This window comes from Embiotoca jacksoni, unplaced genomic scaffold (genome assembly GCF_022577435.1).
Source record: "Embiotoca jacksoni isolate LCO1_2020_lvr unplaced genomic scaffold, fEmbJac1.0.p SCAF_3, whole genome shotgun sequence".
NCBI lineage: Eukaryota > Metazoa > Chordata > Actinopteri > Embiotocidae > Embiotoca > Embiotoca jacksoni.
The window spans coordinates 22,984,107-23,010,598 of NW_027185381.1; the positions used below are offsets into that span (position 1 = coordinate 22,984,107).

Sequence of the window (26,492 nt, forward strand, 5' to 3'; positions counted from 1 at the left end):
GTGCTCAGCCTCATAAAAAAGGCTTTGGAGGACACCATTCTCAAATAATCACCTGGCATTAGAGAGGAAGCTGGCTTTTTGAGAATGTATTTACGCCCTGAATTGCATTTTCCCCTGAGTTTCCTATCATGGAGCATTGTGTAAGCTCCATTTCTGGGATTGGGAGGTAACAAGGCTCAGGCTTTTCATCTCGGAAGATAACAGTTTGAAGGATTCCGCCGTCTCGGGGGGTTCCTGATGCCAGAATCTTTCATCTTGGGTTTAACAAATGATTAAGACCCCTCCACTCCTACCCCTGCCTTCCCTGCCACTCCAACCAATCCAATCATGTCAGATGTGGGGTTGCTAATCATCAGCTGAAGCAGAAAAATTGTGTGATGTTAACAAGTCACATGGTATCTTTCCTGTTATTCGCAGCAGGGGAATTGCATCCATCACATGTGTCAGTGTAAGCGTTGGTCTGTGCACACTGGTATTTATGCATATTTGTTGTTGTAGGGCCCTTGATCATGCTTTGATGTATGACCCTGTCCACTGCAGTGGTGACTAAAGCCAATTAAAGTACATCTACTTTCTGGTCTGAGAACGCATCAAAGAGTTTTAAGGTGGACCGTTAAAGGTCAGCTGAGCATGCTAACGACCTGCTTAAATGTTTCCATCCTCTCAACACATTTGAGCTACCTCTTCTCCTCCCTCCTTCCACAATTTGATGTTGCCCGGTTGCCATGCATTTTGAACATTATTTATATCCCTCAGTTTTGTATGAAATATGAATAATTTCAGACACACATGGACTTAATCAGTAAATGTTGGCATCCCTAACCCCCCCCCTCCTCCCAGTTGTGTTCTGGTTGAATATTCTCTCTGAAAAAAAATAGTTTATTTCATCTCATTAGAAAAGAGGTTGAAGATATCCTCCACATACATCAAATGAGGAGATTATTTGAACCTTTTCATTAACAATGTGGGCTGTTTTATTTCAGTTCTGTCCTCCGTGGCCAAATATTACCAGCTGAAGAAAATGGATGGGTGAGATTATTATTTAAGGGCAAAGTGTTTAAAACCTGTTCAGAAACATCTGTGTTCATCCATCAAATGGACAGACCTCCATTTGGAACCACACCTTCCAGCCAAAATATTATGCTTGAAGGTTATGGGAGAAAAAATTCTCACTAACAATCCGTCTCACAGCTCTGGTGTTTTTGCTTTTTTGGGGGGCAATGGCCGCATTTCAGTCGGTGGCACCACAATGACCACACAATTGACCCTACGTGATGCTTTCGATCAGATGAAACTGTGAAGATGCACAAAGAGTGGAAAGTTTCCAAAGTGGAAGCCCACACAGAATAACACCCAGACCTCGATAGATAACTCATGAGGAACAATCAGGTGATGAGGAGGAGGGTCCCGCTGAGCCTGTAACCTTCCAATCAAGGAATGAATGAATGTTCTGGTTTATGTCCAGGCACTCTATGAAGCGTGCCATCTGGTTGACTCCAGGGCTGACGAGGCATACCATAAAATGGACTGATGACCTCAAATCTTGTTTTGAAATGGTCCTAAGGAAGCCAGTTGAAACTTTAGTCCTGAAAATGTTCAACTAGGAAGGAAGACAGCAAAGAGGTAGACTGGAAAGATATCCAAACTTACAAGCGGCTGTGGGTTCTTTATAGATCCAGAAATAAATCCACATCTAATTTACGGCATACAAAGTCTGGATTATTCTGGGTCCAATCACTGTTTGACAACAGAGATGCTTTCTACTGCCAAAGTTGCTGAGCTCAGGGTTTATGTGTAAATACACCTTTATTAGTAAAATAAAATTATAATGGTGAGTTATAACTGTGGACAACATATACTGTATGTCCTATCTGCTCTTTGACTAGTGATCTGTGATACATAGCAGTGTTATTTACTTTATTTAGCTGTATAAATTCAGTTGCAACAACATATGTTCCAAAAGGAAATACTAAAAATGTTCTATTATGATTTTAATGAAGATTTATACACATATTAGGTCAATTAAGTTTGACGGGAGATGAAATAAAGACAGTCGGATACATAACTGCTTTTTGCCTCACGCCACTCTACTTCATCCAATCTGGGTACATTAAAGTTGAATTTATGCTTTCCGGGAGGTATGCAAGCAAACAGACACGGTGTTCTTGTTCAAACGTATTCACATGTGCTTTTTCTCCCAGAGATGTACATATTTGAGATAGAACAGAAGTGTCCATTAAGAAGCAGATGCCAGGTTTAAAACCATGGTGTAAGAAAATATGAATCTGTTTGCTCCTTATGACGGTTTACACAGACCCTTACATGAATGAAACAGATGAGCTGGAGAGATTTATGTATGAAGGGGGAATTTAATTTTCTGTGGTCTGTTAGGAAATTATATGTGACAGTGTTATGCTAAAATGTACGCCATAATTCCAACTATAGAGAACATTTCCTGATAGGATGTTGGACTAAAAGTGACTTTGAGCAAGTAATATGACATGTGGAAGAAGTATTCAGATTCATAAAAGTATCAATAAAGCAAAATAAAACCACTTCAGTACAAGTACAAATCTTGCAAGAAAAAGTAAGTACAGTATCAGCATCAAAATGTGGTCAAGTTTGGATGTAAAAGTACCGGCTTTGTCAATGATATATTATGGCATTATTATTATTATTATTATTATTATTATTATTATATCAATTGTGAGGCATCAATGTGTAAGCAGCATGTTAGTGTTGGAGCTAGTTTGAACTACTTTATATCCACTTTTATAAACAGGGACAGCAGATAAATCTGAGAGGTTGTCAGATGATTACTGAGAGAGGAAAGTAGAAAAAAAACTATGTTGTGATCCACAAATCTGTTTTCAGTTTTCTGAGATATTGAACATTTAATGAGCTGGAACCATGTGAAAAGTTTGGAGGGGGGAAATCACTGTTGGATGGAAATGTTAACGACTCATAGACATCTGAAATGTGACCCAGACTACACACTGCCTTTTGTAAGATGTCAGATACTAAATGGGATGGAAACCACTGCTTCGATCTTTAGCAATGTGTTGTATTTTAAAAGCTTCTTAAATTACCCATCGTGTCAAATCTCCATCTTAAAAGTAACTGGCAACTAAAGCTGTTAAAAAACCTGTGAAATGCAGTGGAGTGGGAGTATGAAGGAACATCAAATGGAAACACTCATGTCAAGAATACCTCACAACTGTACTTAAGTACAATACTTGAGTAAATGTACTTGATTCCTTTCCACCACAACTGCCTCTCTGCAAACTGCATATACAAAAATGCAGCAGCTACTTTCCTCAAAAAAATGTTATGTTGAGAAAGCAATTACATTTCCCAGGAAAATGTAACTACAAGGACAAATTATTAGTATATATGCATAATTTCTCAAAGAAAGCATTGGTTTTACTGACAAAACAGTAAAAGTTTCGAGCATTAGTAGGGCAATCAAAAACTAGAAGAACACTCGCGTTCTTACCCAGAAAACTGTCGGACAGAGCATTAATTAATGTCACACTAAAGCAGCACATGTTTTCTTTTTAATAACAACAGCTTTTTTTCTTTTTTTTTTAAACATATCGTTATTAACTTTTATAAAAAAGAGGAGCAACATAAACAACAAAAATAAAACATACGCAGTCTGAACATCTGCAAGTAACACACCAATACAATGACTTTTTTTTTTTTTTCAAATAATAAAATTAAAGTCAGTTTTCCATGCCTGCAAGATATTGTTTGGTGATTCTTTGCACTTGTTTACAAACAAATGATACAATAAAGACACTTGCCGCTTGACCTCCTGGTGCTCTGAAGTGATGTCTTCCAGAATAGATAAAGTGGGAAGCTCTAAACTGTTGCTCTGACTCAACATGATAAAACTTCAGATCTGAAGTTAGTTAAAAATGTGCTTTGTCGAAATTTCATATGTGGTCTGAAGTTCTTTGAATGACATCTTGGATATTCCTTTCGTACACCAGGATTTGAAACCTGGGTCTGCCCTACCTGCCCGAAAGTTCTCATTACCGAAAACCGGTGAGAACTGGGATAGTTGTTGTATTTCACCAAGATGTTCGAGCGCACTGCCAGACCGTTATTGTGTTTTTCGGAAATGGGTTTTGTGTCCGTTTAATTAGCTTTTTCTTATCTGCTGAATACATATACAAGTTAATAGGGATGGTAACTGATTGGGATTCCATCGTGACCTCCACTGGAGGATGGTCCTCAACAATATAAAACATAGCTGCTGCCCAAAAGTACCATATGAGATTAGGTAATTGCAGTCCACCTCTGTCATATGGCAAATATAGCAAGTGAAGTTTAAGTCTTGGACGTTTGTTGTTCCAGATAAAATGTATAAAGGTTTTCTTTGTGTTTGAAAAAAGGACGATAGTGGCAAAAGTGGGAATGATTGGAAGAGATACAGAAATTTAGGTTAAAATTATAAATAATGTGGACAATTATAGTTAACGCTCAGCATGAATTATTATTGTTCGTTCATGTCCAGCATGCATTATGGAACATACCTACTGAGGCACAGTGATCTTCAAGAGGTCCTTGTAAGATACTATTATGTTGTCTAGTTTTCGTCTTCCACGGACTCCCGGTAATAGTCCTTTTAGTTCCTGCACAAACTTCTCCGCTGCCGGCACCGTGTTGAAAGTGTGGCGTTTCATCCTGTGTGTTATCAGGAGTTTAGCCGGGTGGATAATACCGTAGGGCAGGTCCGGGACGGAGAGAGAAGCCAGGTCCCTTTTCACTTGATCAAAAGCTTTTCTTCGCTTGAGGAGCGCAGTGGAGATATCCGGGAAGAACATGACTCTTTGGTTATGCAGGAGTATGGGACCCTTAATTCTGGCGGCCTTCTTGACCCGGGTCTTGTCCTTGTAGTTTAGGAATTTCATTATCGCTGTTCTGAGTTGCACCGCTGAGCGAACTTCAGCGTCGTTAACTGCACCGGTTCTGTGTGCTCTCTCGATCAGCAGCGGCCCAGGAAAGTTATCCTCATCCGAGCACATCAGGAAGCCATTTCTTAAAGAATAAGCACATATCACTCGTTTCCTTCTTTTCGGGGAGGCCCACTAGACGTAGGTTGGAGCGGCGGCTGCGGTTTTCCAAGTCGTCCACTTGAAGGACCAGCTCCTCCATAGCCGCCTACGCGGCAGTATTTGGAGCTAGAAGGGATACGATGTCGTCCTGAATAGTGCTAATTCTGTCGTCAGCTTCTGTGATACGCACCGTGACCGATACGAAGTCTTCTTTCATTACTTGGGTAGCGGTCAGGATCTGGTCTGGGCTGGTCGCCGTACCTGCATTCGTTGCTGCTTCACTGGCATCGCTGTTAGCTTTCTGTGTAGCGTGGAGTCTGATTTCGCAGGTTTTTGTGCCTGCTTTGCCGGCTTTAGTGGCATTTAGACGGTTGTGTAGAGGTCTGTGGTTGTAGTGGTTATTTGGGGTTGTTCGGCTGTGAAGTTTTTAGAAGTTGGTGGAGAGGCTCCAACACCTGTCTGCTCAGCACCGCGCCATGACCGGAAGTTGTGACAACAACAGCTTTTTAATTCATATTTGATTGTATTGTCAGCTCAAATTCTTATAAGAAAAGTATTTCAGTAAAACACGCACATTTAACTTTAGATGAAACCAGGAAAATAATTGGATATCTGCTCATTTTGGAAGCACAGCTTCTTATTAGCGTTGGAAAGTTACTGTTTTCTTGAGTTGTTCTCTCACACTTTGCAATTAATTAGAGCTAGCAGAAAAAAAAAGAAGGAAGTGAAACACATGATGTGATGATAAATAACTGGGCTCTAAAATGTCACTGTGAACATATGCTCTCAGAAAAACATTAATGTTGTTTTATTTCTTTATTTATTTTAAGCTACAATAAACACTGTCAAAACAGTGAAGTTACACAGTGCAGGACTGACATTCTTAAAATTATTTACTTGAGCTTCAGAGATGTTGAATCACCAGCTTAGAAATGTGCAAAAGCTGATTATGATAAGCTGGCACTTACAAAATAGAACAGTCACCAACAGCTTAGCAGCCGAGTTACAGTCATTCTACAAACTGTGCAGAGTTGAAGCTATCTGAAACCACAGCAGTTTCATTCAAATCAGAATCACCATCTTTTACCTTGTCGTGGATGTTATTTGTATTTTTTTGGTGTAAGTGATAAATACAGCAGCTGGACTGGTCATAATTTGATCGTTTGGTCTGTTAGACTCTCCTTGTTATCACAGTCAACAACAACAGATGCTTAATTCTGGACTGTTTCTGTCTGCTGTGGGTACTGATGTTCCTATTTGTCTTTTTCTACGACTGTAAATCAGTAAAATGGAGACAAAGAAAATATGAGCGAGTGAGTGAGACACACAGAGAGTAATTAGGCTGAGATAACGAGGGGGAACTTGGAGCTCTCTTGCTCGGGGCTCAGGATGATCCTCTTCTTGTTATCGCATTGAGTTGCAGCTCGTCCACCTTACCTGGCCAGGAATGCCAAGACACTGCTGCCAGGCAACACACACACACACACACACACACACACACACACACACACACGCACGCACACACGCACAAACACACACACACACAATTTGCACAGAATAATGAACTTAATACTAGTCTCATTCTAATTTATTGCAGTATCATGTAAAGCTGACACCAGACGTCTTATCAGGCGTAATTGATGAATTGACTAATAGTCACATAGAGTCCAACGATTATTCAAGTTCTCGCTGTGCTTGTGCTGAAAATGGTCTCTCTCCCAATGCTGCACCACATCTTCCTTCTGCCATCATTAAAACCAACACTTATACACAACTATAAGTCTATAGCAATGTTAGCAGCTCTTTGAGGGTGTATGTATTGACTTTGTTTCCTCTTGCACCACCTTGAAGTTTGTTGTTGGTGAAATATCTCAATCATTGCAATGACATTTGGCTCAGAGAATAAAGTCTTACAGCCTCCTGACTTTAGCGTTACCATCAAGTCAAAGCTGTCATTCGCTGAAATGTCTCAGTATCTAATAGATGGACTGGCACGTTATTTTGCACAGATATCCATGTCTCTTCGAGGATGAATCCTAATAGCTTTGCTTATCCTCTGAGGTTGACGGTTTTAAATTAATAGCTATTGGCTGAATTGTTGTGTAACCATTCTGATGATTGGCCGATTGGCTGATGGTGACTGGGATTTATCCTGTGCAGATATGAATGTCTGTACAAAACTTTCAAACTGGACTGACTGACGTTGCCAGCCATGCTGCTAAGATCACTATAAACAGACCATTCATGAATAGAACATTTACTGTGTACTTTCTTTAAAAATAAACGTTTCAATGGGCAGCAGACACTTTTGCTGGCAGCACGGATCAGCTGTGTTTCTTGTTTTTCGCCAGATGTTATAATGCGTGACAAGCACAGGTGAATTTGCAGCTGCTTCAGATGTTGCCAGAACCAGGCCGCTAAACTGCTGTGGGTAATTTCTAAATAACGTACATTTGCAGTCTTAAGAGTGGCCGTTCTTTAACTGCATATACATTAAATTATAATAATCCATGCACCTAATAAAAGGACAACCAAAAATTCAAACGAACAATCTATCCATCCATCCTCATATCTATCATATTTCTCAGTCATATTTAACTTGGATATTTGCAATCATAATATTCAGCCTTGACAAAACATGAAAAACAACAAAGAACCTGAGGCTTATTTGATTTTAACAAGGTTTTCTGAGCATCTCATCTCTGCCATAATTGCAGTGTGTATTTCTCCCAACGGGCTGCAGTACTTTTGTTTATAATCATCCACGTTCATCAGGATACAAACAAAGTCACAGGCTCTCCTCTCAGTTGTTCACTGATAGTCACACACTCAGGCAGAAGACAACACCCACCAAATCAGACCCTCATTATTACGAACAGCCCTTCATAGAGGGGTCTGAGGCAGATAAGGACAGGAAATTGCACTTGTCAAACGACGACAGGAAAAGCAAGTGTCTTACAAATATCTTTATGTATTTATTCCATGTTGGTTAGGGCCAGTACAAGTTCAACATATCCAGGATATGTTTTAGTTATCTGGCTTTGCTAAGCCTAACAAACATGATCACACTAAGCAGCCACGCGATGGTGGTTATCAACTCAGGGTTTCACAATCTAGCTGAGCATGTTCACGTAAAAGGGGCGGTGTTTTCAGCATATAACCAATCAAAAACATGGACAAGTATACTGCTTTCAGAGCGACAGATTTTATAAAAGAAGAGCAAATTATAATATTGTACAAATAGCCAATAGTTAAACACATAATCCAGGTATCCAACACAGGTGCAACTGCTGAAGGTCAGCCGGCAAAAAAAAATCATAGACCATGTGATTGCGTAAATAGATTGAGTTAATGTCACTGCTGCATGATTAGGATACGAATACATCTGACTCATCTCTGACTGATCACATTTATGTATTCCATTAAAAGAAAACGTTGCTTCGACCTATTCTTATGGTGTTATGACAATTTTAGCCTTATCGGTAAGTAGGCTTGCATTCATCCTATAAGTACAAGTACAAGGCTTCAGTGCTTCAATCAGTCACTGTTGCAGGATGATATCGGCATACAAAAGCACAATATAATTGAATCAATTTGTCTCGTTTAGAAAATCAAAAACGAAAGCCAAAGGGGTTTGCCAATCTCTGAACACGTTTGTCCCCCTAAGAGACCTTCACCGTCCACGCTTTGCACTCATTAGCATTTTATTCCAAGATAACTGATTGGGCGGTAGGTGGTGCTTTTATACGTTTTGATCTGTTATCATAAACATAATCTCATCTGGAGCAGGTTAGATCTGCAGCATAAATTACCATGGCAATGTATTACAGTAAGAAGTGTGTCGTAACCATGAAAACCCAGGGCTAAACAGGAAGTTACCTTGCAAACCCACAATCCTGCTTCATAGTACGGGCCTCTGGTGCATGATGCAAGAAAGTGGACCTGTCAGCGTTTCCCAGTAACTGGTGTAAAGTCGGTGGGAAAGTGAACAATTTCCACTTAAATGTATTTAATTAATTCATGCATTCATCAATGAGCATGTCAGCCCATGAGTAAAAATATACTCGTCAAGGGTTTTCACCGTGCCTGCATATGTAACACTGACAGCAACAGTAAACATATCTTGGTGTCTCAGAGCAAGCTAGGAATGTTTAGGCCTACAGGCTTGGTCTTTGAAGTTGCCTGCTTCAAGGTTACACCTGTTTAAATATGAATTCATTTCAATTCCTATTTCAAAACCCATAATTGCACTCCTCACCCGGGTTTTATGTGAAAATATAAATGAAAATATACCAGCGTATCTAAGCGATTGAGATGCCCTGAAGCCTAGCTTGACAAGGTTAACCACAGCAACAGATCTGAAGCGAATGAGTGAGGTTTATTCGAGCACCATAACAAACTTCAATCAGCCTGTGTTTGTTTGTCAGTGGCAGGGCGAAACGTTTCATCAAAGAGGGCTGGGGAAGGGCAGGATGCCATGAGAAGATAGTAAGACAGCCTGCCAGAGAGAGGCACACAGAATCATAGCTGTAGTCATATAAAGACACATCAAATGGTCAATCAGTTTCAGTGCTATGTAGTAACGGTACATCTCTGCATCATTAACAAATCAGCATCATCCGCAAGCCAGATATCAAAAGGTAACATTCAGTGCATTAGGTGTCTGATTAGTAGAAGAGCAATTTAGAAAAAGGAAAATCTTGTCGGTCATTCATCTGCACCACCAGGCAGCCAGTAAAATGTATAACGACCGACTGTCAGTCATCTCAGGCAAAACTGACCAGACCATGAATATATCAGCAAAACAGCAGTTACTGGGTCAAGTGATTGGTGATGAATATCTGAACATGTCTCCAGATCAATAAACCAAACATAAGCCATCATCAATGGATTTGGCTTAAGAAAAGACAAACGCTCCAGAGATCACAGATTAATGCATTTGATGAATAGTGCAAAAATAATCATAGACCTCAGCGCCAAAACAAATTCTAGTGGCCAAAAGTCCTTCCATCTGCTTTGAAACATATGAGTGCAATTGACTGACAATCTGGCTTTTCAGGAGCAACAGGGGAGGACACCGAAAATGTCAGTGACCATTAATTAATTACTGCAGCAAGCAGTGCTTTTTGGGTTCTTAAAGTACTGGAATGGTATGTTTTGTACCTGCATCTTCCACATACTGATCACTGAAAACATCCACTTTCCTAAATCTGTAAATGTTATGGTTGATGTCCATGTTTACTCGTGACCACGAGTGATGTATTTCAGTGGCGCAGTCACAAGGTCAGCACTTAAACATCTTGACATAATTCCCAGAAATTGCACTTTTCCTTAAGTCTACAGTGCCACAGACTTTGCTTGAGTTCTGATGGACAAACTGAGGTGGAAAAAGCAGTAAATAACTCATTCACAGCACTCACAAGAAAATATTTACGCATGTTTTTGTTGTCCATAAAAAAAAGCATTGGCCTAAAACTAGAGTTTGCCAATGAACATAGAGTATAGACAAAGAACAGGCCTTTTGGAATAATGTGTTCTGGAAAGACAAATTAAAGAGCTGTTTGGCCAAAGTAACAGTAGACCAAAGATACAGATCAAAGACAACCCTTCAGGAGAAGACCCTCATACCAACTGTGAAGCACGGTGGTGGAAATGATATGGTTTGGGGTTGCTTTGGGCAGCTTGTAGTCATTGATTCATCCATGAATTCTACATCTTCATGAATGACGGAGTGCTTGAAGAAGCCTTCTGTCCAAAACTACAACAGGAAAATGATCCAAAGCACACTTGTAAAGCAAAGCCCAGATTTGTGGCACTTGGAATGTTTTGGGAAGATTCAAAACTATCAGCATTCAACCTTCAAACACCTTGAAATTAAGAGTTGTCAGAAATGTCAGCAAGCAGATTGACTGGTGGACAATTACTCAAAATGCGTATAAGCTATTTCTGCTACAGAGGGGAAATACTATCCTCTGAGACCAAGGGCGTACTTACTTTTCTGACAGAAAAATATTACATCAATTCATATTTTTGTTAAATCAATGATTGAAACAACTACATTTCATTGTGGTGTTGTTCAAGAATATTACCTTTATCTGTAGACACTGCTTGTATAAATATGTTAAAACAATCCAACAATTTCTAAAGGATGTACTTCCTTTGTTTGTTTTCGTTCGATTTGATTTGAAAATATTTGTGATTACAGTATTCAGAAAGAGAGAAACAAACCGTGTAACTCCGCGCTCGCCAAAGATTTGCCTTTGTCTCATATATCTCAAAAAGTGATGTCAAATTCTTTATACAGCATTTGACGTTGGCCTCTAGCCCTCGTACATTTACACGTGGTAAGTGTTAGATAAATAAATATGACTATAATTACTATCATTTCTGAGCAACCACGGTTTTTAACTATGCAAGGGTTCAGTGCCAGGTGCAGTTGAAATTAAAATTGGCATGTTTTCACAGACAACTATCATGTAGGTATGTGACACAAAAAGCAACTGCAGTGTGTGTGTGCGAGCCTCAATTCAACAAAATCAGGTGATTAGTTCTGCGTTTAACACAAGGACCAGTTTTATTTTTACCTATCATCTATTGTGCAGTTTTATTTCCACATTAGCTTCAAATTCCCTCAAAACCTTCAATAAACATCATCGAGTTTTATACATTATATAATTTGAGTTTTTTGCACATGGTCAAGTTCATCGCAAATAATATGTACCTTTGTACATACAGTATGAGGGGTGATCATAAAGTCTGTCGCCTGTTTTTCAGTGTCCTGTGAGAGTGCGTGTTGTCATGTCGGGAAAACCAACGACTCAGAACATCCCAGTTAAACTCTGTGTTGACAGTCTGACCCTGTGGAACAAATTCGCTGAGCACAACCCTGCGAATTTCCAGAGTTTGACACAGAATTACAAAGGCGCTCTTTGCTCAAGTCCACGGTAAGATCCTAAATAAACACACGCCATTGGTCACAAAAATCCATGGAACACAAGGGCTGCTTTTGATCAAGCACCATAACTTGGAATGGGTATTCATGGAAGTTATTGCCTTCACCTGCTTAATTCACACCAGTGTGTTTGCGTCAGTCTGTAAAAAATGTTATCACCCCTCGTATCAATCAGATAAATTAACTTACGTTGTTATGTAATTGGTATGTCATTATAAATCATAAAAACATGCCATCTCTTTATCTGTTATTGTACAAAACTCTGTACTTAGTTGATACTGTAAAGATGATCTTTCAATTGTTAGCTGGATCTTAAGTACAGCCACAGTTTAGGTTATCTTCATTTTAAGTTTCAATGTCAGGATTATTTCAGCCATCAACAGCTCCATCCTTTGATATGGGAGATTGGCTCTGTGTTGCATTATACTGTGCTTGATATTGCATCGATTTGACAGGCTTAACAAGAATATGCTCCCTGATTTTATGGAAACTGGAACGAGGCATAAAGTCTATGCTTTTCGTGATGCAGAACCTCAACCAAAGCTGTGCTCTGTTCGTCATGTACCTTAGTGCTGGTAGAGTGTAGGAGTGTGCCTGTACATCTGTAAAGTGAATGCACAAGATAAGATAAGATGCCAGATGGCATCAAGATTAGACATGTGTTCATGTATATATTTGCTGTGGCTTCATGCCCCTTCCATAACACATACTCCATGAGTATTCCCTGTGAACAGCACCAGTGCACTTGTGGCATATATGCAAATAGGTTCATGTCTGTTTTTAAAAATATCTGATTTGGCCAAAAGAAAGCAGGGCGAATCTGTCAACCAGATAAAAGCTGGAAAAAAAGAACTCTTCCTGCAAACTGTAGTAATACCCAAACCTCTCAATCAATCAGTGTATTGGACATGCACATAAAAGTACAAAAATTCACATTAGCACACACACAGCCTCACACACAGAAATCTATAAGCAAGCATAATTTCACACAGGTCGACATCCAGCAACGTATTCAAGCATTCAGGCAGATCGATAGGCTTTCAGGAAGTCAGTAACACCCAGGTTGAGCCCCCGAGGCTCCGGCCAAGTTACTCAGCACTTTTCCTGGCCACTCAAGAGAACCCATGCTGGGCTCTAGGCCAAGAGCCAAAGACGAGAAAGTAGCATGCGGGTTTGAACAAAACTTTTGACAATAATTCTGAAAGTAATTCTGTCACTGCTATGACAGCCGCCATCATTATCTTTTAAGCGAGTGCACAGGTCATTTAAAACGTCTAGTTGACGGTGTTGTGGAGGTGCTGCTTTTGTTGGTGCAGTCAAAAGTATACTGTGGAGGATTTAAGGGTGCGAGCGATGCTTTTTTGACGTTATGTTCTGTATCTGGACACGGACACGGACACACACACACACACACACACACACACACACACACACACACACACACACACACACACACACACACACACACACACACATTACAGCTCCTGCACACAGTCATTGCATTTTAAGAAGTTGTTTTGAGTTTTTTTTTTAATTGTTATTTTTGGTATGCCCATCAAGTGCCTGTATTTAGACTTCTCAGTGGAGCAGATAATACGTCATGCCCTTTGAAAGGAATATCTTAAAAATGAAGAAACAAAATCAGTGCTCAGAGAAGAGAAGAAAGACAAAAAGCAAGATGGAAGGACGGAGAGAGACGAGGAAACTGTTTGCTGTTGTGGAAAACATCTAATCGTTTTCTGTATCTAATCGTTTTCTGTATCAGAGTACAAAACACAATGACAGCTAAGGAAAAACTGAAACACTGTAAACACAAGAAAATGAATTCTTCAGCAATTTAAAAAGTCACTGAAAACCACAGTAACATTGATTTACCATCTGTGTCATAAATGAAAAACAATAAAAAAAAAAATAGGCAGATTTTGTTTGGCAGTTTGAAAGTCTATCTTCAAAATTTATATCACTTCCAATACAAACACCGCTGCTGGTAGAGCAAGAATAGATAAAGTAAAAATACAAGCACCTAACACAGGAAACACAGGATATTGACAAAATGTGTCATCAGATACACTATTTGTGTTTACACCCACAGGTATACAAGCAGCAAGAAGAAGAAAGGAGTCTCGTAGGCTCACTTTAACTTTTGAAAGAGGATATTAGACAGTTCGTTTTAGGTTGGACCCAAAGATGGAGCATGGAAATTTAAGTAGTCTAGACATCCGTTTAAATTGTGACTGACACCTGGATTCTTTTTTGAAAACTTAAAACTCAGGGATTGGTTGAATGCAAATGTTTGTGAACTTATCATGAAATAACAGGTATTCCAAAATAACACAAAACACAGCTGCCTATGTCTCGTTGCCAAAATGGAACTTTTCTCCTGATAATCAGAGTAATACTTTATGTAGTGCATAGAAATGAAGTATACAAAGAATGCATGGAGAGGAGGTTATAAAATAATGAGGAGCAGATATTTGTGCGGATGGTTTGTTTGTGAGAGTGATGGGAAGAGAAATGTGTGGCTCGTTTGATGGCTGTCCTTTGCAGCTGCTACTGACAATACCCATGTTTAAAGGCAAGACAGCTAAACATTGCAGTGGAAGAAACAACCGCATGACACCACGCACACACGGTTTTATAATTGCAATGTGTCTCACACACACACACACACACACAAACAGATTCAATACCAACAGCAGAGCTTGTAAATACAGAGCTAGAACATAGCAAACCTAGTACTTTTGTTCTGAAATTAACCATTGCATTATGTTTAAATATTATTTTTGAGGCTTTCAGTTGCTGACATGTATGGATGTTCACCAAAGAATCAAACCCCAGTTCATTTTCACCTTTGTTACATGCTCCCCTTTTTCTTTCATTTTCTGTTTGGATACCTTTTTCAAGGTCGTGGACAGAAAAGCTTTCACTGAATTTAATCATGAATTTGTTTGTGCCAATGCTTACAGAAAAGGAACCTAGAACCAGTTCCCACGTGTTTGCTGTGTCTAAAGACGGCAGTGAAGCTGAGGTGGCCCACATTTATCTCCTCATACCTGGGAAAACAGTTTACCAGGATAAAACCAGAGGTAAATTTAAGTTCCCAAGAGTGCAGCACAAAAGTTGAATTCCCTCCAAAAGTACAGACTGGCCATATCCTCTTCGGACCAATATAGAAAGCTAAAGAATTTATGGGACAGCACAGAATCCATGTCCAACACAAAACGCCAACTCAATAAAGAACATAGCTCTGAAAAAAATGCTATACATTTATTATGGTTAAAAAAAAAAAACTAAACAGCATGTTTCATTTGGAAATCAATACAATTTTAAGAACTCAAAATGCGGTTTTTCATCTTATAATGAAGAGAAGCTGTGCATAAAGTCATTTCAACAGGACATAAAACATCCCCTTAAACAGTGTGAAGGAAATATAGTCTATAATATATTCTGTGGGAATGTTGCAAATACCCAAAGTACCAGAGGTAGAGGCATACAAACTCCTATGACTTACAGCTGCCTGTAGATAGACGTATCAGCATACCAGACCTGTCTGAAGCATTGGTGGTTATTCGGCTTTCTGTCTTTTGCTTCTTCACAGGCTTTGGAGCTGTGTGTCAAATATTTTAAAAAGAGAAAACTGTGCAATCACAAGATAGTATCAGGTATCCTCTACAACAGGGTTCAAATATGGTGGACTCTTGAATCATGCATACACTTAAGGAATCAATGGCAGTTCGACTGCAGTGGAGCAAAGCTGATTTGATTGCTAGCAGGCAAACTGACAACTCCTGTCGCTGGTTTAGTCAGAGACACTTTAATAAACTGTTAGAATTGGCAAATAAGGTTCTTCTCTTTACAGAAAGAGTAATCGTGAGTCACGCTGTGGGAGCTGCTGTTTATATCTAAATATGATTGGATGTTTCTACTCAGATGGTACAAGCAGCTCTGACTGTGAAGCATGAATGAAGGACTTTGCCTTTAAGAAGGGACACTTAAATGAAATAATGTCTTAAATGTAAAGTGTGCAGAACAATTCAATTCAATTCAATTTTATTTATATAGCGCCAAATCACAACACAGGTTATTTCATGGCACTTAACATATTTAAAGTCCTTACAGCAGAACTGTACAATATTATACAGAGAAACCCAACAATTCAACAATTCCCACATAAGCTAGGGGGGAAAAACTCCTCTTAACAATGGCTAGCACAGGCTTGTGGCGTGTTATACTTTACATCCTGCACTGCATCATTTGTGTTTGCAGGAAACTGTACTTTCATATCTACTGACTATCATTCATAAATCTACCAAACTGTCCAAGGACATTTTTGCATTGCACAGGGTTGTCTGTTCTTTCAGGACAGAAATCCAATGATCATATGTGTCTGTTTGTAAATAAAAAATAAATAAAAAGAGCCTTTTGGTGTTTGCAATTTGAGAGTTATTATTTTGTTTCCACAGTTTTTCATACTCCCCACCCAGAGGAAATGCATGATCATAAAATTACCCAAAAAAAACATCAGTTAGGAAAGCGTTTCTTCAAAAGAAGCTCCTATTTTAAACAACAAACCTCCAAGATGTTCCCAAGCAGAATCCCAGCTGGTGCAAACAGCTCTGACTGACTGCGGTCTCTGATCATTTTAGGCCATCGCTTCCTTTTTGAATTAAGATGTGCCAACATCTGGTCAGAAGAATGTAATATTAATCTTGACAGTTTATATTTGCCTGCTAAAACCTGCCCCCTAAATTCCTTCAAAGCTGCAATTAAAAACATGATGTTACTAATTGATGAACAGCCTCTTAGTGAACAGCCTGCATTGAATTAAACATGTGGGGTTTATTTTTCATTCCAGGAGTGCTGTGAATGATGTTTGTTAGACGTAGCAGAAGATGTGAAGCAATTTGCATCAGAAATGTAAATTTCCCTGTTAAGTAGGTTAGGCAGCATCAACACAGGAGTAGGACGGAAGCAGGAGTGATCTTCAGGGGTGTGAGGAGGAAAGAGAAAGTGAAAGAGGCAGAGGGCAGACAGAGCAGAGAGAGAGAGGCAGCTGTAGTCCTGTATATCAATTGGTTGCCAGTTACATCATTATTGCAGATGGGGTCTTGGCACCGCTGTCCCTTTGCCCCGATACCCCGTGATTGCAGCCTCTACAGGCGGCCTCTCAGGGCTGCTGATGCCAGTTTGTGTGCCAGAGGCACCGAGGTGCCTGTTTGCAGCTAGCAGAAGGTGTTCTGACAGATAGGTAAGATATCAATCTGAATGTCACACATGAAATTTTATACTCTAAGAATAATCACATAAAATGCATTTTAGCATCAATAAAGTCGCTTAATGTAGTTCAACTAGTTAGACTGACAGCACATAGCTCAAATGTGATCTGATGGGGTGCTTTATGCTTGACTGCAGGGTATTGACAGGCAACTGCCAATTTAATGAGAGGAAAAATAGCCTGGTGTATGTGAAAGGGGTCACGCTGACTGCAGTTCCCCTCAGCATGCATTGTCTTAGCATCTTTGAGCTTATTGTTTTGGTTTTCCTTCATCCACAGCTACCCTGCTTCTTTTTTTTTTACTCTTACTGCCCTGTACTTTTTTGTTACTGTTTCATTTTTGACCACAGCATTTGTAGAGAAGAAGTACTAAAAACACAGAGTAAATGTCCAGCAAAAAGGAAACCAAGTTAGCAGCTATCCAGCAAACAACGTGGAGTATAAAGCTGCTTAAGTGCCACATATTTCCCTCAGGAGTTGGCAGACACCAAAATGCTAAAAGGAGATTAAATATTGGATTTATCATCCATCAGGGATCCACAAACGTTTCTTCAAATTACCTTTAATGTTGCTTTATCTGCTTGGATGTGTAATTAGGGAGCTGTTTGCTAACAAGTTAGTCAATGTAATGTTCACAGCCGGTTTCTGCCCCTCAGTTAGTGAAGGTTAACAGGAAAAGTCAGTAAAGCAGGTTTTTAGCCATCGTTTTCATTCAGCCTAATGGAGCAAGAAACATGAACAAGAAGCATTCAGTGATTAGAAAATTTTAAACAAAACAAGCAAGTATTGATGTAGAGGTGATCTGGAGGTTAACTGCCCCATACAATGGTATTTGGGGGGAAACTGATGTGTATGTACAAAGCTGATTAATACAAATTAGTAAAGGGGTCAATAAGCAGTTTGGAAGAAAATATTACGTAATTATATGATTTTCTGACCCTTTTTGGCACTTTTTTTTTTAGCAATGTTAACAATGAACTAGTACATTAAGACTCAAGTTATCATCAGCCAGAAGTTAAAGAGAAGCTTCTGGCCAACATATTGATATATATTTGGAATTCCAAAGCCATAATTTCCACGAGTATGTTAAAAAAAAAATCAATCACCTTTGTTTTGCATTTTCCTGATATACATTTATCAGTGGATTTGAACAAAGTTTTATAACACATATTTTAGAATCAGTCTGTACTTAAAGATATATAAATATACCCGTATGTGTGTAAATAATTCATAAGTTTTGCTGCATGACATCACAGTAAACCTTATGGTTAAGGGCCACATACCCACATACGAGGTAAAGTGAAGTCCATAAGTCTCATGGTGTTTTCTTTTGTCACCGATGATTTGTGATGTGCCGTGGGTCAGATATGTCCACAAGGGACTCGTATGGATTCTCTCTTTACCTTGATTCACTTCTCACACACAGTGTCACCTGTTAGAAACAAATACCCAGGCCCCGGTGGTGCACACTGTACATACAATCCTCAGATTCACAAACATATCGTATTTAGAGACTCCCACCCACACACTCGCAGACTGGTACACACATAGACACTTGCATACCCGCACTAGTAATGGCCTTTCCTGTAATTACAGTCATTTGTCAAAAGCGCACCTTGATTTATGGTCAAATTAAAAATACACCGGAAACGAAGCTGCAGGTCCCGGTAACCGCGGCTACGGAGGGTGATTAATGCTACGCCATTACAGGCGTGAGAGTGGCATGATCCGGATATGCACTCTGCCATGCAGAGCGAAGTGAGTACGAACATCAATCCATGCATCCACAGTCTCGGGGTGACAGAATAGGTGGACGGTGGGTGGGTGCTCGGGGAGGCATTGGTGGTGTGGGGCAGGTTACATTGCCAAAATTAGTAAGTAGAGCAACAATGTGTGTGACACAGCTCTTTTAAATCACGGTGGAGGTAGATTGCTTATAGCCTTACTTCATCCCCTTGAATCTCCTTGATCATTTGTTTTTGTTTTGCTTTACTTGTGCACAAACCAAAAGATAAAAACATCTGGCGAAGGGCCATGAAACACAGCCGCATTAGGAATTATAATAAATGCATATTTGAAATATGATTTTTTTTTTTTTTTACTGGAAAATATTTCATGGTTGTTTGTCTAAAGCAGAGGTGCCAAAATTCTTGCCATTGAAGGGCCACAAATATATCTGGATGGAGCTTCATGGGCCAAATATAAATGTTTATGTTATGTGAAAATACATTTCATTAAGGTTGAATATATTTGAAAGAACATTGACATTCTAAACCTGAAATAAAATTTCAGTATAATGCAAACACTATTGTTTATTCTGCATTTTAGCACATTTCTTGTTTTGCAGACATTAAAACAGTCGTCTTGTTAATTTGGACTAAATGTTCTCTTGTCAGTGTGTCACTGTCTCGATCTTTCATCTTGACTGGCGGCTCTAAGTCAGTGATGTAGGACACTAACAGCACATGAGAATTAGCAGCAGGGAGAGAATATTGGAGTGTTTTGTAGATAAGACTTAGACTAATGAGATTTAATAGGGAAGCTTAACAACACAATGCTCTTCACTCACATAATGTACTTTTTAGCTCCACAAATTTGACAGTTCCTAGTCAGTGCAGTTAGGATTTCAGCATTTAAGAACAAGGAGAAAAAGCATGAGATTGCCAAACGCCGTGGTGGGCCAAAAAAAAGAAGAAGGTGAGGGCCAAACTAGGCCTGTGGCCCCCCCAAAAAAACAGTAGTCAGATAATTAGGCACACAGTTACTTTGCAAAAGTTTCAAAAAATGTGCTGCTTTGTATGACATTAGGCAGTGAGCAATGTACTGAATAGAAAAGGGAATAGACGACAGCCCTGTCCTGATTGAACAGATACAATGAATGAACAGTCGCTGAGAAAGTAAGCAACCTTTAAAGCAGAAATAAATCACAAAAGTCATCCTTCATATACAGTATGATGGACTATTTGATGAAAGATGAATATGTCTTTGTGTGTGTGTGTGTGTGTGTGTGTGTGTGTGTGTGTGTGTGTGTGTGTGTGTGTGTGTGTTTGCAGCTCAACAAATCCCTTATTGTGGGCTCTAAGGAGGAAGGACAGAAAACTTTGTCATCTAAACTTAGAAAGTGGAGCCGAGCAGCAGAGAAGCAAAAATAAAACAGATGCGAGAGCTGTTCTATTTGTTCAATTTATCTAAAACCACTAGGCTGTATCAGAATTCAAGTACTTTTAAATTGCTTCAGTGATAAAGTTGGAGGGAATACAGGGAAGAGACAAGAATCGTGCCAGCAAAAAGATCTTTAGAGCTCAATGCAGTTAATATGCCTCGGGCCCTATGCCAGCCAGGAGAGCGCCATGTCCACAGATTGCTGCTGAACATGAAGTGGAAGGTTTACTGTAAGCAATGCCAAGTCTGGAGAAGACCATCTCCTTAAGGTAATCTTTTAAGTCAAGTCTTAAGCAATGCTTAATTAAGGAGGGTGAGGGATGGTATAGAGAATGCTGAAGGCTGCCATGTTTTTAGGTGTAATCATGTTTGGGGGTGGGACTGTAGAAAGGATGTGCAGAGCCATAGTCTGGCTGTGTAGGGAACAGATAAGGTGGCTCCCCTCATTTCTTTTTCACATTTTATCAGCTGTCAATGTGGTATGCCGGATAGCTTCCCAAACTATTTCCCCCGAGGTTTACATAAATTAACAGAATGCAATGTCTTTTTTTATGATGGTCTCTTGTAAAAAAAAACCTCTTGGCTATAAATGTTCAAGAAGAAGTCCAGTATTTGATGAGTAACATCCCTGATTCTATGAAGTGCCATTATTACCGACAGCCTGCCAAGTTGGTGACGGCAAACTGCACCAACTTTTACTGCCATCTCTGAGAGGGCGGCGACGAGGCGGGAAACAAAACAAGCTTGCAAAACTAAGGTGAGCTACAACACAATCAAAAAATCAATATGTCTCATTGCTCTATTTCTCTACATCGTGGCAGAACCCGCTGAGAGAAAGAACTATCAAAGTTCAGAACTGAGAACCTAATTTATGCTTCAGTAAATGTCATTCACCTAATGAGTCTCAACCCCGTGGAGACATTGTTTGGTATTTGGAACAGTGAAAGAAATATGGCTTTTTTTTGTTGTTGTTGTTAAAATGAATGAAGGTGGCATCCACATTCAAATTTAGAAAACAGTTTGGTGGTTTGTGTGTATCTACAGAATGTTTCCTCTTTAATCATGGAGGTGGTTGCTGTTGCAGTGAAACAGAAAAAGCCTTGTATTATCATATTATGTATTATAGTATTTAGAGCGGATAAAGAAACAACTCCATTGAGAATAGCAACTCCATATGTATTAGTACAATAATTAATTTTATTAGTTATTCAGCAAAGATGGTATCCCTCGCCCTCGAGTCAAACTTCTCTCACATCTGAATAAATTCAACTCTTAGCTAAAAACGCAGGTTCCAGGCTCAAATTAATTTCTTCTTTTCAGAATGGTTTTTAAATTGAGCTGTGGGCTGTAAAGCAGCGTGAGGTTAATTCAGTCTAGCAAAGCAGATGTGCAGATTTTTGCTTCAAATCATAGTTTGTGCTTTTGAATATTTAGATGAAATTGATTTTGACAAAAAACTTGATCTGTTTAGGAATAAAAAAACAGAAGCAGAAAATGGTTTCCCTCTGGTTTCACTGAATGATGACAACATTGACGCGACACATAATTTAGAGAGGTTGGAGGAGAACACAGTATTCATCCTGAAGGCTGTGCATTTTATGTCATATATCTAAAAATCGAAATATATCTAAAGAATTGGTCTTTACATTTAGAGCGTTTGAAATTATGAGTATTCAGAAGTTACGAGGCAAGAAAGAGAGAGACGTGTTCTCTTCTGCCAGGCATGATCTTTGCATTTCCATTTGCTTATATATTTAAACCTCCACGTGCATTTATTTTAATGATCCGCTGAGTAAGAGGAAAGGTAGACTCAATGGAGACTGGCAAAACAGCCAAGAGCTAGAGAGAGGAATTGATAAACTAGTAGTGATGGAGTGACAGAAAAAACAAACCCAGCACGGCCACCATGACTGGGAAAGACGGAGAAAGAGTGACTCTTAGCACACTGTATGTGTCTGCATTTGTTTCACAGATACGGCCATTTGCTGAAATGGATGTCCTTGAACCTGGATCTGCACCAACAGGTATCTCTCACCAATAGACCGCCCCTCCACTGGTAATTACATAGGGAGGTCTACAGCAGGTGGCACAGGGCTGAGCAGAATTTACATAAATCTGCATGTGTCACCGGGCCTGGCCGCAGCCTCTGGCATTCTGTGTGAACACCACTCACACTCAGCAGACAGTTTGTTCAGATTGAACAGAAATAGATAGTGAGGAGGTGCGAACAGCATCAACGCTCTCTCGAAGACTAAAACACATTTTGGTGAGCCCATTCAATTATGTGCAAACAAATGGCTTTGCATTTAACGTAGAAATCACACACACAAAAGCGCACAAACATTGCACAGAATAGACACACGCTCAGCACACTGTTAATTTGCTTTGACTACTGTTATAAAGTTAACATTGGTCCATCTAATGATTAAAGAGCAGTCACTACCATGAGCATAGAGTAGAAAGCAAATACTCATCTTTTTTGGACAGCTGAATGCTGAGATCAAGCCCCTTATTTGTTTCCTTTGTAGTTTTCTATGTTTCACATATTTTCATTAAGGGCCTATTTTTCCACTGCAAGCTGTTCAGCTTTAGTATCTGCCGAAGCACTGTGTTGTTTGTGCAATTGCTTTCAATCTTTTAAAATGGTCAAAACAACACAGACTAGAACAATTTTGTTTTGCAGTTACGTGCAAAGTTGATAATAAAACAGGCTGCAGCAGTGGTTTTAATCTGCGGGTCGTGAGATCGACCAAATGCCATATGATTTTGGAAAAAATACGTGAATATCTAGTTTAAGCCAGGACAGTGTATGACATGCTAGGGGGCTTTTAACTTGAAACAGTCAGCATGCGTGCATTAGTTTGTACCACAGTGTCGTCCTTAACTGTAGCCAGTTTTGCTATCTACAAAACACGGAATGACCATGGAGAAATGCTTCCCATAATAATTATTCCAATTCAGGACTGTCCAACAAGAGGTGACAAAAGGTGGGTCTCCTGAAAGTCTGACAGCATTATTAATTCCAATTGTATTTTGAGCTCCCAACAAGCATTGGAAATATCACTTCTTTCTGCAAGCCCAGCCAAAAACAATGTGGAATATCTATTGTTATTTGTGCAGAAGTGTTTGCACATGTAAGCTCAAAACCAGTTAAACCCGAGAGACATTTGGAAATAAAACACACCTGTCACATCAACAAACCCTTCGAGTTGTTCAGCGTAAAGAGAGGGAAAACTGTGCAGCCAAAAGATAGTTGGTAGTGATACCGATACAGTCCCAGCTGTATTTATATCTACAGTATTATTATACCTTTACGCCTAAAGCAGAAATGCTGACTGTGATAGCGCCCTTATTAAATACATGTTTTGTTGTTGTTCTCTCTGTGGGCAAAGCAATGGTCTTCCAACGAGGCTGCTGGTGTTGCGAGGGTTATTCTTTGGGGTCACGACTTAAAAAGGTTGAAAATCACTTGTGTACAGAACACATACAAGCATCCATAGTTTATGTCTCAGGTTTTTCTTTTTAAAAGTCCACAATAAGGATGCACTTACATTTTTACTGAATGTTTGTATGTGTGTGGTCATTGCCATGCCTTTACTTCTGTCCATAAGCAGCAGTGATCTATGGGACCCCCCTCCCCCTCTTCCCCCTTTACCCCCTTACGGCGAGAGGTGTTTCTGCTGACAGGAGCATATTCAAGGTAATGGAACCACTCTGTTGTCCCAGAGAAGAGCACTAAAGCAGAACTGAGTTCTGTCTCCTACTACACGCACCACTGAGCCTCCAGATGACAAAATGCCTCGCTGGCTGACCAAATCAAATACAATAAAGCTGAAAAAGAAGAAAGAAGATTGAAGGAGAAATTCTCAGATTTGTCATATTTTGCTGTCTAGGCAGGAAAGTATGTATTTTCAATTGGAAAAGCTGTCTGTCAGGTGATGCGCCACACAAAAAAAAGTTTGTTCTGTATGAGAACACCTCTACAAGCACCGCATGGCACTCCAACCATAAAGGAAGTGAATGTGTGTAGGTACACGGCACATGATGTGCATGTCAGTGAAGCAGGTAATCATATTCTAACAGTGGAGCCTCGTAATGTGGAGAACAGTGGGATGATGAAATAAATAAAGAAGAGGCTGAATAATGAGAGGGGAATGAAAACAAGTTCCACCATAAATGACAGACTGCGTTAACAACCTATAAATTATTTTCATTTGGATTTACATATTTCCGTTGTATTTCATCATATTGTACAAAAGAACAACAACAACTGAATGGAAAAAGAGATTGAATTATTAAGCAAATAAAAGAGTACAAACTTCCTCTGCTCCATAGTAAAACTCCTGGTAGCTGCCTGCACTTTGTCGATTTGTGTGGAGAGATGTGCCAGCAGCTATAACTCACAACCCCAGAGGAGCGCACTGCTCGCCAGCAGACATTATCGCTGATCTCTGTGGAGACGAAGTGGAGCTACATAGATACGCATAGCTTGGAGAGCCCCAGAGGAGCAGACTGGCCCAATAAGTTGTGGCAGCAATATGGAGTTATAAGATTGGACTTGTGGCCCAAGTTTCGCAGTGCAGGGGGCTTTGAGGACCCTGACTGGTCGGTACAGCAACGAGGCTGAGTTACAGCTGCTTCAGAGATGGAACTGAGACAATAACAACTCAGCCGTGAACTCTGAGACCTCCCCATTACCTCCCTCCGATATCTTAAAGGTTTTGAAGATAAACCCACTGGGATCAAACACAGTTTGTGCATACAGAGGAAAATATGACTCAGAGTACTGGCTGCTGAGGCTACCAGGGACTAAGTTCCCTCGGAGGCTAATTCGACTTCAGCATGGTAACTGGTGCACTGGGACTGAAAAGCTCGAGCAAAATAGTTCCAAGGCAAACACACATGCATATGTGCACACAACACACACACACAATAAACTGAGCAGCACAGCACTGTCTTCAAGGGAAGAACAAAAAAAGAAAAACACAGACTTTTGTAAATATCATCCAATCAAGGAGAATAATTCATTTGCAGACACAAATTATGTTGTTGTTATTGTTGTTGTTGCTGTCATAGTGGTGCGAAGGAGCAACCAGTTCTATTCTGTGTTAATAACCAGGAATTACATGAATTCTAATGAATAGGAAAACAAAACAGCCCAGACACACACACACACACACACACACACACACACACACACACACACACACACACACACACACACACACACACACACCTTCAGACGCTTGTGTGGCCCCTGAGAACTGTAAAGAGCAGCCCATAAAGGTGAGCAGAGCAAAGTCACTCTCCACGCCAAGGTGATGGTGTGTGTGTGTGTGTGTGTGTGTGTGTGTGTGTGTGTGTGTGTGTGTGTGTGTGTGTGTGTGTGTGTGTGTGTGTGTGTGTGTGTGTGTGTGTCTGTACAACCACAATGCAAATTTGTGCTGTGAAATTACATAAAGAGAGGGAGCAGAAGAGACAAACTTAGAAGCAAAGAACAGAAGGATTTAATCGCATATGTTTTTGCTGTCCATTTTCACTGACCTTGCATAAGCGGCTGGCCTTTCTGGAAAGGTCCGCTGTACGCCACCTGGTAGTTTTTGACCTGGAAGCCAGGCACACAGCCCTCACGGCCTCCATCCTCTTGGCCACCCACATGGGCAACCTGCAACACAGAAAACAAAACAGAATAGACACACATTAACACATGGTTCCTGTGCAGATAAACTTGACAGGGAAAGGATAGAATATCAAGACAAGATGTTTACATTTTAACGAGCTAATCTTCATTAACCCATTAACAGCAGAAACATGGGTCAATAACTACTAGCAAAGGTTTCATAACTATCAGATTTTGCATTGCAGTTTTATGACATTTTTAGGTTGGAAATTGACCGTTCTTTTTAGACGAGTCAAATTCAAAACAATAAAACCCGAGTTATCACTTTTTTTTTTCAGACATTCTTCCGTATTAAAACGTGACTCCTGCATCCAAAGAACTCTAGGCCACAGTACAACTGGAGTTTGCTCTGCTGGTAGC

At 39.8% G+C, this 26,492-nt stretch overlaps 1 protein-coding gene across 1 annotated transcript in view; it reads right to left on the bottom strand.

Moving 5' to 3' along the window:
• cdh13 (cadherin 13, H-cadherin (heart)) overlaps positions 1–26,492 on the bottom strand; it is a 314,214-nt gene that overhangs the window by 197,516 nt on the left and 90,206 nt on the right. The window contains exon 2 of the mRNA XM_069162896.1: positions 25,997–26,117. Coding sequence (XP_069018997.1) covers positions 25,997–26,117 — 121 coding nt within the window. The remainder of the gene's footprint in view (positions 1–25,996; positions 26,118–26,492) is intronic.